Here is a 16,035-nt window from a genome sequence, read left to right as displayed (position 1 = left end):
GTGAATGCTGGGTTGTGAAATTAATCGTTTAAATGCAGAAGCCAACGATAGCACTATGACTACGAGATTAGGTCAGGCCCAAGGATTCCTCCCTTTACCGCGTCCTTTTCTATCTATCTATCACGGATTACCCTTTTAGCATTTGACCATGCCTATCTATTCGTAGCGTCTTAAAAGAGCTTTCGAAAGAATAGTCGTTTAATTTGTTTTTTTGGATTCGTCCGGAGAGAAGCAGTTAGTCGATTTACGCGTGCCGACCTTTTTTTAGAGCTTCGGTTCTTCCGCCTGAGCATCAGTGGAATAAGGACTACATGGCGCTAGCCACACAAATTCTTTGCTTTAAAAGAAAAGTTTTGTTTGCCTATATGATACGTGTTGCACATGAAACGAGGGCGGGGGCGTAGTTTAATCGGTAGAACGCATGTTTTGCAAGCATGAAGTTATTGGTTCAAGTCCGATCGTCTCCATTCGTATACAGATTAGCACATTAAATTTATAACTAGGCTAGGAAATTCAAATTGTAATGAAAACTTCCCTGTTGCCTGGAGCCCAGCACTACATTGGCCGGGACGCCTTACCCCTTGGCACGGCACCTTAAGCTAGGGAAAACCCGGCTAACCGCCACCCCGAGTCGCTGCCGGGGCCTGGTCAAGCGACTCAACGACGAGTGCACAGCGGCAGTTAATGCATGCTACATGCTCTATAGGCTCTTCTGGCCAAGGGAAAGCACCTACTTTAACCAAAAGAGCTCAGTACGGCACCTGTTCGCTACCACCTATACAGAATCGGTGGGTTACCCGCTTTAGGCTGTAGCCGAAGAACAGGCGGGGGGCTGCTACCATAGCCAATCTAAGGCGCGACCTTGAGGGGGTTCTAAGGGCGGCAATTGACCGTTTAATCCTCTTAGAGGAACTCTCCCTGAGCAAGGTAGACATGGTGGCTTGCCACACTGGCATATACGCCGGGCCCTCTAAAGCACCCGAGACATAGGAAGCCTACATATCAGGGTCCCTTCCCTATGTGAGTACATATTCCTTTGATGGGCTAGACATTTCGACTGCCCAAACCCAAAGCTCAAGCGCTGGCATTCATAAGGGTCAGTTTGCTTGCTGTTTTAGAAACGAAAAAGTTTTCTTGTCGAAGAGTATCTCAAGGATCGAAGAGTTTACATCTTTTCTTAATTCTTCACGAAAGTCGAAACCGTATTTTTCTAGGGCTATAGCGGGAATTGGGCTTATTTTAGCTTTCGTTGAAGTAATTGTTTTTCTATTTGTCTTAATCGTCGGCTTGGTCTATGCATGGCGAAAAGGAGTTATTTTGCAGCGTGGCTTCTCATCTAGTTTAATAACAACACTTTAAAACAAAGCCTATATCGTATCCTATACGTCACGTTACGTATTATATCATTCCTGACTTACGCAAGCAAAATACTTGATAACTACGACCCGTATAGGATTTCAACTCGTTACTACTTTAGCTACCCATCTCTTTAGATCGTTTTTTTACCCGGCTATACGTGCTCATGCTAAGGTGTGTGTCGTACGCGCTTTCGTGCCATCCCTTGCCCCACCTGGGGTAACCATACAACATCGTTAGTGGAATCTTGAAAAGAGATTAGTACGAGGAAGCCCATTGTCCTTGCGGCGCTTTTACCTCTCGCCTATCAAAGTGATGTTCTTTCACCCGGTAGAAGAACTTGTCTAGAGAAGGATTTCCCGCTTAGATGCTTTCAGCGGTTCTTCCCTACCAACTTAGCTACCCGGCGCTGTTACTGGCACAACAACCGGAACACCATAGGTTGACCTAACCCAGTCCTCTCGTACTAGGGCAAGCTTCTCGCAGTTCTCTAAAACCAACGGTAGATAGGAACCGAACTGTCTCACGACGTTCTAAACCCAACTCACGTACCACTTTCATCGGCGAACAACCGAACCCTTGGGACCTTATTCAACCCCAGGATGTGATGAGTCGACATCGAGGTGCCAAACGACTCCGTCGATAAGAGCTCTTGGGAGTCATCAGCCTGTTATCCCCGGCGTACCTTTGATCCGTTGAGCGAGAGCCCTTCCACACGGGACTCCCGGATCACTATGGCCGACCTTCGTCTCTGTCCGACTAGTAAGTCTTACAGTCAGGCAGGCTTCTACCATTACGCTCATAAGCTGTTATAATATTAGCTTGAGCCTACCTTCGCACACCTCCGTTACTCTTTGGGAGGCATCCGCCCCAGATAAACTACCCACCTTGCAATATCCCGCTTCTGACAGCAGCGGCGGTTAGGCATCCAACGACGAGAGAGTGGTATTTCAAGATTGGTGGCGACATTGCCATCACCTCCCATCTATCCTACACATTAAATCAAGGATGTCACTGCAAAAGTATAGTAAAGGTGCACGGGGTCTTACCGTCTAGCCGTTAGTACTCCGCATCTTCACGGAGAATTCAATTTCACTGAGTCCATGTTGGAGACAGCGGGGCAGTCGTTACCTGTAAGTCTTGCTAAACTTTTTGGTTTAGCTTGGGCTTTCTCTTTACCCAGGCCTTTTTCTCAGTTCCAATAGAATAAGCCATAGCGGTAAGCCTGGGCGCTTCATGTAAAGTCTCTGGGGATTGGACCTCTGCTATCCAGTCTGGATGTTCTGGAGCAAGTGCATGCTTTTCCATTCCCCAATCCTGCGGATCGTCCATTGTGTCATATCTAAGTCCTTGAAGACAAGTGCACTTAGATCTTTAAAGTGTTCCCGCATGTAATGTGGCCTAAAACCTAATAATTACTTAGAAGGCTGGCGTAACTTACTGTGTACACCATTCATGCAGGTCGCTACTTATGCGACACAATAAAGTTAATCAAACGGCAATGGATGGTATTCAGTTCCATGCCATCCTCGCCTATGGCCTTATAGTCGCCTATAAGTTCGGACTATATCATCATCTCGAAGGATGTCTGGCGTGTGGTCGTTGGGGATCGAGTTTAGATCTTGGAACTACGTTCGCGGGCGCACGGCGCGAGGCTACGAAAATGGTCAGCCGCGGGCTCGAAAGACGATGTATTTCCAACTTGCTATCCTGCTGATGGTCCGCGCCACCAACTACATTTTCCATTCAGCCGTGGATAGGCCGTAGGTTGGTTGAAAGCGCTTCGCGCTGTCGACAGCCAGATTTTTTTGATTTTATCCTGTTCTGTATGAGTATTGGATACTGAAATTCGGGCGGATGTCCCAGCATATTGCCCGATTATGTTGTCGAACATCTCTGTCAAACCACCCCTTTGTCGGGGAATTTCGCTACCTTAGGACAGTTAGAGTTACTGCCGCCGTTTACCGGGGCTTCCATTCAAAGCTTATAACACTTCTCCTTTTTACCTTCCGGCACCGGGCAGGTGTCAGACTCTATACATCGTGTTACCACTTAGCGGAGTCCTGTGTTTTTAATAAACAGTCGCTACCCCCAATATGTGCCGCTTTCCCAATCCTTCAATAGGAGAGCACCCCTTCTTCCGAAGTTACGGGGCCATTTTGCCGAGTTCCTTCAACATGGTTCTCTCAAGCGCCTTAGTATATTCTACTTGTTCACCCGTGTCAGTTTGGGGTACGGTTGGTTTTGCATTTTAAATGTTGAATCGCCCTCCCAATTCCACGAAGTTTTTTCCCGGGAGTTTCAACCCTGCAGCCGGAGTGACTTTGTAGCCCCCTGCCCAATCATCCAATTCACGAGTTTAACAAACACGCATGGTTCAGTAGTTAAAGCAACTTCGTCGCTTTCGTGTACCCATCGGACGTTGCCCTTTCGGGGTTCCTTAGGGACCGATTCACTCTGCGTAGATTGACTGAACGCAGAAACCCTGGAACTGGCAGGCGATCATGTTTTTCACATGATTTCTCGTTACTCATGTCAGCATTCTCACTTCTGGTACCTCCAGGTGTTGTCACCAACAACTTTCCTTGATTGACAGAACGTTCCGCTACTGACACTTGAAAAAGCTTCTTTCAAGGTCTCGTCGCTTCGGTGAGTCACTTGAGCCCCGAGACATTTTCAGTGCCATGAAGCTAGACCAGTGAGCTATTACGCTTTCTTTGAAAGATGGCTGCTTCCAAGCCCACCCCCTGGTTGTCATCGCTTGATCACTTCCTTTTCCACTAAGTGATTGCTTAAGGACCTTAGCGTACGATCTGGGCTGTTTCCCTTTCGACTTTGGATCTTAGCACCCGAAGTCTGTCTGTACAAACCCATGGCCTGTATTCGGAGTTTCCTTGGGGTCGGTCAAGCTTTGGGCTACCCTAGCCCATTGAGTGCTCTACCTCAAGCCATAAACGTTATACGCTCTACTTCAATAGATTTCGCGGAAAACCAGCTATATCCGATCTTGGTTATTCAGATAGGTAAGCCCGGAACGGAAGAGCTTTCCCCCCTCTTTGAACCGCACGTGCAAGTTTCCTTGCATACGGCTCAAATGACGAATGGGAAGTCTAGGCCCCGGCAGCTTTTGGTTCCTGCGTTTCAGGAACCGCTCGGAGCGTTTAGAGAGAAGCTAGAAGCAAAGCGCAACTCAGTTTCCTTGGTTTCCAGTATGCATGAAACCAGAAGAAAGGGCAGCTGGCTCAGCCAGGGGAACCCTAGCGGGGGAAGCCCAGCGACCCTTGCATAACCTTTGTGGCGTTACTGCTCGCAGTTATTCATTTAAGGCACGAAGTGCGTATAAATGGTCTTTTCGCGCGCGCTTCGTCATTCATGATACGAGTTAGCACCGGGCCCCCAACTCAAAAGGTCAGGTCGGCGATTCATTGAATAGATATGTCTCTATCTACCTCCGCTGCCTATTTTACCCTACCCAGTAAAGCAAGCTGGTGGCTTTTCATATCGTCTTCTGCCCACTGGACGGTATCTGATCTTACGACCAGACCTCCTGAGGGGAGCCCATTGGGTTTACCTTGTCGACATGTTGACTTTATTACAAGGAAAAGCGATCCTGTGCTATACTCCGGTGATCATTTGCCGATCGGGGCACGCAGAGGCCCATCGTGTCCCAAATCACATTCTGGTTCATTCTTCGCCAACAGAGTGCCTGCTGGCCCGTAATGATACAGCAGCTTTATGGTTTCTACGAAGCGTTGTCGCACAGTTCACTTGCGTTGATCAGTAGTCTTGCCACTCCTAGCGGGTTCTATGCTGCCACCTCTTGCATTGTTTTGTTAGCTTCACACCCTCCCCAAAGGAACGCATGGTGGGGTAGGAGCCTCCCGCTAAGCTGAAATGACAGTAGCCTTGGCAATCGGGTCTCCCCGGACACTTGCTTGTAAAGGAGACAGGGCGCGCGATTTGAAAGGGATAACCAAAGAAGCGCGCTTTTTTAGGGCCCTCTCTCTCCAGCGGAGTGACGTTTGCCCTAACGCAAGCAATTTTGCATTCTGCGGAATCTCATTTCAGCCAGCCATTTCTTTTCAAACAGTTTTCTCTTTTCGATTTGAAAAGAATGGAATGTTGAGAAAGAGTTAGTGCCGTTAGGCACTTCCCCCGGCAAAAGTGGGCGCTGCAGGCACTTACCCTGCCCGGCGGAAGAGAGGGACCTTAGGCTCCCGAAAGGAAAGTGCCGGTAAGTACAACGTTGGTCTTGAGTTTGGCGGCTGCCATAACCATTGCCTTATGCTCCTCAAGTCGCACGGCCTTTCCAAGCCGCTCTATCTCTCGATTGAGATTAGACTATACATTTTTCTCATCTCTAATTTAAGGTCAACGTTAGGGTACAAGTGCCGATGCAATATTTTCATAAAGGTGTGACTCTTGGTCAAAGAAGGCCTTGGTCTCTTCTCCATAAGCCGGACCGCCAACGTCAAGGCGAGATCACATTGGTCCAGTCCCCGCCCAGTGGAAGCATCCACTCGGATAGCAAGGAAAGGTCAGATGACTGCAGCATCCGCCGCTAGCAATTGTTTAGAATGACTGCAGCCACGTCATCGCTTTGGTGGTCGAATTACTGCAGTTAATTCGAAGAATTGCCTAGCTTTTGCTATCCGTTATGGCGTTCCTTTCTCTTCTCCTCTTCGCATCTTTAGTGGGTCCGGGCTGTCAACTATGTCTCCCGACAATTCTCAGTACATATAGCGGAAAACGCTTTTCACATATCGAGGTCGGAATGGGATCAGGTGTTCCGCGTTTTACTAGGATGCCCGGACAAAACAAACACGCTTGATTAAGAAACAAAAAAGTGCTAACGACAAAAGCACCTGCCAGAGAAAATGCAAATACAGCTAGTACAAGCCTTTGATTATTTAATCGCTACCAACCCCACACTTCCCCCTCGCACAGTTAGCTTACCCGAACGAATTGACTTTATCAACTCACGTACAGTTAATAAAAAGACGCTAGCGCCTCCCTTTAAGATTCCCTCCAGCCACAGGTTCCCCTACGACTACCATGTTACGACTTCACCCCAGTCACTGACCCAACCGTGATATGCGCCAAGGAGACCACCCATACCAAAATGGGCCACACTCAACGCCGGCATGAAACACTTTAGCAATAGGTGATCTCTGGTCGATGCTTTGGGCGAAACCAATTCCCAGGGTGTGACGGGCGGTGTGTACGGGGCCCGGGTACGTATTCACCGCGGCATGCTGATCCGCGATTACTAGCGATTCCAACTTCATGTTCTCGAGTTGCAGAGAACAATCCGAACTGAGGCAATCTTTATGGATTCGCTCCGCCTTACGGCCCTGCTTCCTATTGTAATTGCCATTGTAGCACGTGTGTAGCCCAGCCCATAAGGGCCATGCGGACTTGACGTCATCCCCACCTTCCTCCATAGTAGAACTATAGGCAGTCTCCTGTGAGTGCAACATCGGCACAGAGGAAGTGTCATCAATCCCGTACCGCCCCGCTGACAAGTAAATAATGACATTGATCCTTTGAGAGCAGCATGTCTTAGCAACACAAAACAAGGGTTTCGCTCGTTATAGGAGTTAACCAAAAACGTCTCACGACACGAGCTGACGACAGCCATGCAGCACCTGTATGAATTTTCGTTTCATCCCGTTAAGGACAAGCACACTTGTTCATATGTCAAGTGTTCATACGTCAAGTGTTCATATGTCAAGGGCTGGTAAGGTTTTGCGCGTTGTATCGAATTAAACCACATGCTCCACCGCTTGTGCAAGCCCCCGTCAATTCCTTTGAGTTTCAGTCTTGCGACCGTACTCCCCAGGCGGAGTGTTTAATGCGTTAGCTGAGCCCCCGATCCGCGGACCAAGGACGAACACTCATCGTTTACGGCATGGACTACCAGGGTATCTAATCCTGTTTGCTCCCCAAGCTTTCGCACCCTAGCGTCAGTAGAAACCCAGAAAGCTGCCTTCGCTACTTCGGCGTTCTTTCGTATATCTCCGGATTTTATCCCTACCACACGAAATTCCACTCCCCTCTATCCCACTCAAGTGAATTGGTTTTGAAAGCATTCCGCCAGTTGAGCTGGCGCCTTTAACTTTCAACCTGATTCACTGCCTACGTGCCCTTTACGCCCAGTCATTCCGAATAACACTAGCCCCTCCCGTCTTACCGCGGCTGCTGGCACGGAATTAGCCGGGGCTTCTTTTTCGAGTCTTGTCATAATCGTCACTCGACGAAAGAGCTTTACAAGCGGCATTGCCCTTCCTCGCGTTAGCGACGTTTTTCACTCACTCACGCGATATTGCTGGATCGGGCTTTCGCCCATTGTCCAATATTCCCCACTGCTGCCTCCCTATGGAGTCTGGGCCGTGTCTCAGTCCCAGTGTGGCTGATCGTCCGAAAAGATCAGCTAAGCATCTGCGGCTTGGTCAGCCTTTACCCAACCAACTACCTAATACTACGCAGGCTCATCAAATAGCGCTTTTTAGCTTTATCGAAGCTTGCTTTTTTGCTTTCGTTTCTTTGGGATTCGGCCCAAACTGTTTGGCAGATTCCCACGCGTTACGCACCCGTTTGCCACTTTGTCTTCAACTGTTCTATAAACAGAAAACAACGTTCAACTTGCATGTGTTAAGCATATCGCCAGCGTTCATTCTGAGCCAGGATCAAACTCGGTTTTTTGGTTAAAAAAGGTCAATCTTTGTCGTTGATGATCTCTTGGTTAGTTACCAGCTCTTGCCAATAACCGTAAGCGGAACGGCCATCGGCAAGGCGAATCATCTTACGTCCCGGGATTGGGGCCGAGCGGGGGTTAAGCATAATCTCAGATCAACAAAGCAGTGCTCAACTAAATAATAGATACTACCGCGACCTTTCCGATCCAGGAAAGCGACCGGACTTGAACCGGTGCCGTTTCCTTTCCTGGTACATAGGAATGCTCTATCCCTTAAGCTACGTGAGCCAAACGGGGAAGCCCAACAACCCCAAGCCCCCTGTTACTTTGTCGCCTGTGCGCCTCTCTTTTTGTTGAGTGCCCAAAAACACAACACTCTGGCTATCCAATTTCACTCCACCTTATGATTGATAGCCGACAAGTACACAGCTTGCTATCAACGACCTGGCCTCTTAGTTTAGTGGTTTGTTACGTAAAGGATGGCTAAAGCCTAAAGACAAAGATTCTCTAGCGTTCTCGTATAATAGTCAAACTATAATAATCAAATGTAAATATTTGTGTGGTTAATGGACAGATCATCAAGAGGTGACTTGCGATGTTGAGAAGTCCCCACTTGCGCTTGGTCCGGGATCCCTGAGGGATAGTTTGGCTTCAGGGCGGGCGCTCCAGCAAAGCTAATTCTGTATGCCTATGCAGCGTGTTAGCCAAAGAAGAAGACTGAATTAACGCCATAGCTGCTCTCCGCAGTCTTAGTAAGAGATTTTATCCTACTTGGTTTTGTGAATAAAGAAAGTTGAACTGTGCTCGATACAAATCCGCAAGGTTTCAGAGCCTCTCCAATTCCAAAAGCATGCCCCGCACAAAAGAAACAAAAAAACAGCTTCCGCTTACGGAAAGCCCCGCAACGAAACCTAAACCAAACAAGAGCATGGTGCAATTAATGCTTTTCTTTTAACATCTGTTTTTACACATTTTCATAAATGCTTTTATGTAGTGTAGCTAGCACGCAAAAAAGCTAATGTCGAACGGAGTAAAGCAGTTGGCCGGCAAAGATTGCTTTGCTTCGATTTTGCTTTCTTTTAAAGCAAACGCATCTTTTTCTGCTTTCGCTTGTTTGCTTTCTCTATCGCATCTTTTTCTTTGCTTACAGCTTGCTTTCCTTTTCTTTTAAACGGTGTTTTTCTTTGCTTTAAAACTGCTGACAACATGTAGTGCGGGGGCAGGATTCGAACCTGCAGTCTTCAGGTCATGAGCCTGACGAGTTGGCCATTTACTCCACCCCGCAATCTTGGCCTTGGCGTTTGGGGTTGGTTGCCCACCAGCATAGGGACCACCTAGCCTACCATCGGTCCCGAGAGGTTACGTTAGCCTAGCACCTAAAGATCTAAGGGGAACGATACTCCCCAGGCGGGATACTTAACGCTAAGTTAGCTACAGCACTTAGGGGTTGATACGCGCAGCGCAGCGATTAGTCTCCATCGTTTACGGCTAGGACAGGGGTATCTAATCCCATTCGCTCCCCGCTTTCATCTCTCAGTGTCAGTGTTGGCCTAGCAGAGTGTCTTTGCCAAAGGAAAGGTGTTTGAATTGATTTCTACGCATGAAATAAATTGGAGCAGTGGTTTTAAGCCTTTTTTTTTCTCCGTGCGTCGTATCCATAACTTTTTATTCTGAAGCAGACATATCATCTCATTAGGAGTTGCCTCGATACCACCGGCATTGCAGCGCCAGTAACTTAATTATTCTCTTATCCCTCGCCCTCAAAGCGTACAGAATCAGTGACCACTCCGCATACAGCCTCAAAGCATACGCGTACAAAATCAGCGACCACTCCGGCCTCAAAGCGTACAAAATCAGGTAAAATATCTTATTTGTTCCATCCTTTGCCTTGCAGGGAATCGGTGGTTCACGTTGTAATGGATAGTAAAACTTCGATTTATCGTGGTTCGGTCTTGGATTTGACCCGTTAGAGTCTGTCTTCGGTTTGCTACTTTAGTTTCGCAACGCGCCATCTTTCATTTGTCGATGCCTCTGGCCATCTTCCTCCTTCCGTTGAGTGTAAATCCGCTACGCCTCCTTTTTTCCCCAGTTCTCGTTATTCGTTTCGCAACGATTCGAAGGCTGGCGTAAGGCTAACAAATCGGGTGTAGAGCAACTAGGCATTTCGCGTAAGTCATGAACAAAGGAGCTGTCGTCCTTTGCATTTGCTATCCTACGCTCTAAAGCTTTAATTCTGTCAAATAGTCTCTCCTTTTGTTCACGCACGACTTGTAGCTCTTTTTCAAGTTTTTTACTTGTGTTGCGTTCGATCCTACGCTCTTCCTCAAGTATCCCACGCTCATTGCCTGTACAAATTCGTTTACGTGCATGGTCCACGATATCCGAGTAGAGACGCTAAGGTTGTACCTTTGGAAGGAATTCTGCTAAGCCGGGCGAACTGGTAAGCACTGATCCCAAGCCATACTTTGTGCATTGATCGCCTAAAGATGCTTAAAAAAGGCTAAATGCAAGCTGGTGTCCCTTCTATCACCTTCCCTGCTTGCTTGGCAAGCTCTTAGGGATGGTGCCCTCCAGTTCATTGCTGCTGAGATCCACCCACACCAGATACTTACAGTCCCCCAGTGTGGGAGGAATTGTGCCAGACAGTGAATTGTTATTGAGATGCAGATAGTTGATTCCGGCCATGAGACCCAGCTCGGAAGGAATGCTGCCCACGTGAGAGCGCGAGCCACTCCAAGCTGCTAAAGTTAGCATATCCTTTATCCAAACAAAACGAAAAGAGCCGGCTATGCTATTTCGGCTCATGTAATGTAGCTGCTACCTTTGGATAGAGCCTTTCTATGTACTAGGAAACGGCACCGGTTCGAGTCCGGTCATGGGCTAGTAGGAAAGAAAAACGGGAACTTTGCTTTCACTTGTCTGAGGATGAAGAATATTATCTCAACCAAACCAAAAGAGCCGTGATTCGTTTGGTGTCGCTTGTTTCCTTTCCGATCCTGAAAATGCGAGCGGAAAAGCGAGGCGATAGCACCGGGGCTGCCAGAGGTTCAAGTCCTCTTTGCCTTCACAAAACATGGAGTCCTAGGATGGCAGAAATCGAGCGAAACAGACCCTCTTCAAGGTATTTCCTCTTCGAAGCTTTGATGAGCCAACCTATGTCGCCGTTAACCAAACAGGTAATCGCGATTAGGAGGAAATGGGATTTGAACCCTTCGCTCCTTGTCTAAAGTAATATGAATGGCGTAGCTCTTTCATTGCATTGTTTCTGGCCGATACCAGATTCGCATCTGAAGGCAATCGCATATACGATTTGTGGGTCCGGGCTGTCAACCACGTCTCCCGAGAATTCTCAGTACATATGGCAGAAAACGCTTTTCACATATCGAGGTCGGAGTGGGATCGGGTGTTCCGCGTTTTACTAGGATGCCCGGACGGAACGAACACGCTTGATTGATGAACAAAAGAGTGCTAACGACAAAAGCACCTGCCGGAGAAAGTGCAAATACAGCTGGTACAAGGATCGTTCAATCGCTACCAACCTTTTGTGTTATTTGTTCTGAATGTATATGCCATGGTTTTGTGAATCAATGTTTCGTTGATGATCTCTCGGTAAGTCATTAGCCTAGGCTAACAACCGTAAGCCGGACCGCCAACGTCAAGGCGAGATCACATTGGTCCGGTCCCCGTTAGCCCAGTGGAAGGATGAGGTGCATCCACTCAGATAGCAAGGGGAGGTCGGATGACTGCGGCCACGTCAATCCGCCGCTAGCAATTGTCTAGCTTATGCTACTAACTGAAACCCTCACCGGTTTCATCGGGCCTTGGAAAGCTTTCTCAGCATAAGTACGTAAAATAAGGCTAAAGGTCAATCTTTGTCGTTGATGATCTCTTGGTTGGTTACCGGCTCTCGCCAATAACCGTGAGCGGAACGGCCATCGGCAAGGCGGATCATCCTACGTCCCGGGATTGGGGCCTGAGGGGGAACCCCAATAATCTCAGATCGACAGAGCAGTGCCCAACTGAATGATAGATACTCCGATCCAGTTTCGCTCACGACTTCCCCGGACTTGAACCGGTGCCGTTTCACATGGGAATGCTCTATCCAAAGGTAGCAGCTACATAAGCGTTTATTATACGATAATTTGTAAGGTGGAATGATCCAAGTAAGCCAGGTAGCGATAGTGGCTGATTTGCAGGACAGAAACGTGGTGCGCAGGTTGCTTAGCACTTGCTGCGCAAAGCCACGCTTTTTCAATCGTTTGATTATTACATGAGAATCCTTGTCGCAGCGTCTGCACGGCGACAACGCCATCCTTTACCACGCAAACCACCAAACTAAGAGGCCAGGTCGCCGATAGCAAGCTGTGTGCTCGTTGAAGGACGGCAATAACACTAATCCAGGACTGGAGCGAGTTGCTCCAGGCACTGAGTTCAGCCACTATACTACCTACAACGCGTCGATAAGGAGAAGCGTTAGGCGCACAGCAACGTAGGGCCTGCTGACAACATGTAGTGCGGGGGCAGGGTTCGAACCCGCAGTCTTCAGGTCATGAGCCTGACGAGTTGGCCATTTACTCCACCCCGCAATTGATCTCTCTCGGCTAATTTCCTTTGCATAATTGAGCCTTTCGCATCCCTGTAAAGGCGTGTTGTTGATTATTTCGTTACTTGGTTAGTAGCGTGCTTTAGCTAGCTCATGCCATTTTACCGGTCCAGTTTTCATCATCGCGTGCTTTCTTCTCCGAGCCAAGGAACAGACGCGAGGCTCTTTGAAGAAAGCTTAATAGGAAATACGTGCGTGAAGAACGGACAGAATTACGCTTCAATCAGTGCACGATAACAAAGAAGAAAAGTTGATTGGACCTCTAGTAGCCCGGCCATTCCACTAAACTTTCTTGTATTGCAACTTTCTTACCGTCAAAGAACTAAATATGTTTCCAATACCTATACCTACTGTTGCGATGATTTCTTTTGCATTATTTAATTGAATGTTTTTCGTTGATTCCCTTGCCTTGGTGTTCGCCTAGCTAGGGTAGTATCCTGCATTTATGGCAGTTCCTAATGGCGTGGCGCCAAACCTGTCGTTGTTAATTAACTTGCTATGTAGCGTTACCTGTCGTTGCTGATCAACGCAGTGTAGTAGCGTTACCTTAACGTGTTGATTCACACCTAAGGTTTGGAAATAATGTTGCCTGCTCTTTTTCTTTTGCCGCCAAAGTAACCAAACAATTGCCTAGCTTTTGCTACCCGGCCGATATTCATGGCAATGTGAATCAATGTTTCGGATCTCTTGGTAAGTCATTAGCCTAGGCTAACAACCGTAAGCTGGACCGCCAACGTCAAGGCGAGATCAGATTGGTCCAGTCCCCGTTTTGTCTTCCACCATTCGATGGAAGCGGATAGCAAGGGGAGGTCGGATGACTGCAGCCACGTCAATCCGCCGCTAGTAATTGTTTAGAATGACTGCAGCCACGTCATTCTTCAATTGTCTAGCTTTTGCTATCGCTTTAGGGTCCGGGCTGTCAACCACATCTCCCGAAAACTATCAGTACATATGGCCGAAAACGCTTTTCACATATCGAGGTCGGAATGGGATCGGGTGTTCCGCGCTTACTATAATGCCCGGACAGAACAAACAATCTTGAGTAATGAACAGGGGCAGGAAGGCCGCCCCTGTGACCTGCTAGTTGGAGGGCAGGGCTGAAACCGCGGAACCGCCAACGTCAAGGCGAGATTACATTGGTCCAGTCCCCGCCCAGTGGAAGCATCCACTCAGATAGCATGGAGAGGTCGGATGACTGCGGCCACGTCAATCCGCCGCTAGCAATTGTCTAGCTTATGCTACTAACTGAAACCCTCACCGGTTTCATCGGGCCATGAAACAATGCAAAAAAGTTCTTTTGTTTCCTTTCCTCAGCAACGAACGAGTAAGGAAAACTATCATTTCTCTTATTTCAAGCATTAACCGCATCATCTTCGTAGGAATAACCGGGATTGTCGTTGAGATTTTTTTAACATCACTTACGTAATCGTTATCATTATTTACGCATTTGCCTGTTAGAAATGATTTTTCACTTGCCCCATCATATTTCACTTCCTGTCTACCATCGTTATTGGCCTTAACGCCATCATTATGAACCTCGTAACCATTGTTTGTGGCCTTGACACCATCGTTGTTGACAACGTACCTTGTTAGGATATCGTATAGAAAAGATGCTAGCGAACTTTTCGTGGTTGGTCTTTTGTTTAGTTTTTTTTCTTTTAGCTCTCGATACGCCGGTGCATATGGCCAGAGAACCAAAGGTTCGAGAGGGATTCGGCCGGGGTGAGAACCGGCGTGTTAGCATTAACAATCATGCTCTCATCTTTTAAATCAGTCGTTACGGGGTCAGTGAGCTAGCTTGTAGCGTAGAGAAAAGAAAAGAAAAGAGGGACAAGGTGTTTTTTCAAAACAACTTTATCTTTTGTTGAGGGCAAAAAAGGGCACTCAACCGCAAGCAACAAAGGGGAGAAGCTTTCATGACTTCCCACGGTGTGGCCATTACTTCCAGAAACAGCTGGTTTCACCGTTATGAGCCAGTTATTGAAAAAGCGTTCGCACGCTTGTGGGGCGAAAGGCCAAAGGAGGACTCCTTTTCTTGCCTATAGGTTCTTATGGTCCAAAGGACTTCAACAAAGGCACTTTTTGGAGTCGTAGCTCTTTGATTCACCCCTAGCCACAAGTCATCCCCGTATTTTGCCACATACGTGAGTTCGGTCCTCTAAGGCCTCTGTGGAGAGCTCGATTCAACCTGCTCGTGGCTAGATCAATCGGTTTCGGGTCAAATAGAAACAACGCCGAAGATTCAACCTCATTACGCCTACACCTAATGGCTTAAGCCGCTGTTCCCATTTACTCGCTGACCCATTATGCAAAAGGTACGCCGTTAAAGTGGAAAGTGCGCCAAGCAAGAGCCGACAACGCGAAGCTTCGCTCAAGGGTTCGCTCAAGGCAAACATTAGTGGCTTTGCCTGGCTACAGCGCTTTCTTAGCTTCGCGTATGCGTTCCATTAAACATTAGTGGCTTTGCTTTTGTTTTCAACGCTTTGCTCTTCCGACTGATAGTTTGCATCGGATTTCAGGTTTTCTATTGCACTCCCGGCATACGGCGGGGTCTTTTCACCTTTCCCTCACGGTACTTGTGGTACGCTATTGGTCATTGAGGAATACTTAGGCCGCGAGGGTGGTCCCCCTTAGTCACTACAAAGCGATCATTATTCAAACACGGTATTCGCGTTTTGCAATAGGAATCAACTTGTTAGGAAAGATTTACGGGGCTATCACCTTCTTTGGCCAGATCTTCCAACCTTTTCATAATTCCTTGAGGAAGGGGCGAAGACACGGGTGTCTTCGCCTTCCCCCTACTACAAGTTCTCCCCTGCACAGGGCCAGGAAAGCGGAGGTCCTTCTCGGGGCCCCTTCCCCTTTCTTTGCCTAATCCGCTTTCGCTCGCTGCTACTAACGGAGTCTCAGTTGATTTCCTTTCCTTTAGCTACAATGATGTTTCAGTTCGCTAAGTCTCTCAAGTCCGAGGCAGAGCCGCAGCACACGGCATGCCCGGCAAGCTTGGATACGGTTTCCCGATTGGAAACCCATGGATCACAGACGGTATCTCCCCATGGCCTTTCGCCTTTGGAAGCGTCCTTTTTTCTCAATGCCCAGGCATCCATCCAATGCATTCTTTTCGATGCTGTAGGAATTGAACCTACCGAACACCGTACAAATCTTAATGAGTGTTCGATTTACAATCGCGCAACACTCAACCTGTGGCTGCGTCTTTATTGTATTGGTGAACTGAAAATTGGAGACTCAATTGGCTCAGGATTCATTTTTGTCTTAAATCTAAGAGCGCAAGCAGCCCTAGATGCATGCTAGGTAGCCTTAATCCTGATTCCGAGGACAGCAAGGGCCAAAGTAGTCAAATTGCTACTTATGGTTTGAT

General features: G+C 47.8%; 1 protein-coding gene, 1 non-coding gene and 1 pseudogene across 2 annotated transcripts; 2 read left to right on the top strand and 1 right to left on the bottom strand.

Annotated features, from left to right (window-relative positions):
• The first annotated feature begins 394 nt into the window (after positions 1–394).
• Positions 395–467, top strand: TRNAA-UGC (transfer RNA alanine (anticodon UGC)). The gene has a single exon. It is a non-coding gene; the product is annotated as a tRNA-Ala (tRNA).
• Positions 468–6,383: 5,916 nt separating this feature from the next.
• LOC147416465 (18S ribosomal RNA) lies at positions 6,384–8,056 on the bottom strand (annotated as a pseudogene).
• A 6,553-nt stretch (positions 8,057–14,609) lies between these two features.
• Positions 14,610–15,387, top strand: LOC147416464 (uncharacterized). The gene is made up of 2 exons (XM_086508332.1): positions 14,610–14,704; positions 14,769–15,387. The coding sequence occupies exons 1-2, from the start codon at positions 14,625–14,627 to the stop codon at positions 14,929–14,931; spliced, it is 243 nt and encodes an 80-aa protein (XP_086364458.1). The 5' UTR covers positions 14,610–14,624; the 3' UTR covers positions 14,932–15,387.
• Positions 15,388–16,035: the final 648 nt, after the last annotated feature.

Source organism: Adiantum capillus-veneris, unplaced genomic scaffold (assembly GCF_014529385.1).
Source record: "Adiantum capillus-veneris isolate H3 unplaced genomic scaffold, ASM1452938v2 Hic_scaffold_940, whole genome shotgun sequence".
Classification (NCBI taxonomy): Eukaryota; Viridiplantae; Streptophyta; class Polypodiopsida; order Polypodiales; family Pteridaceae; genus Adiantum; species Adiantum capillus-veneris.
Note: the sequence above shows the minus strand (reverse complement) of the source record. Positions and strands in the feature narration are given on the sequence as shown.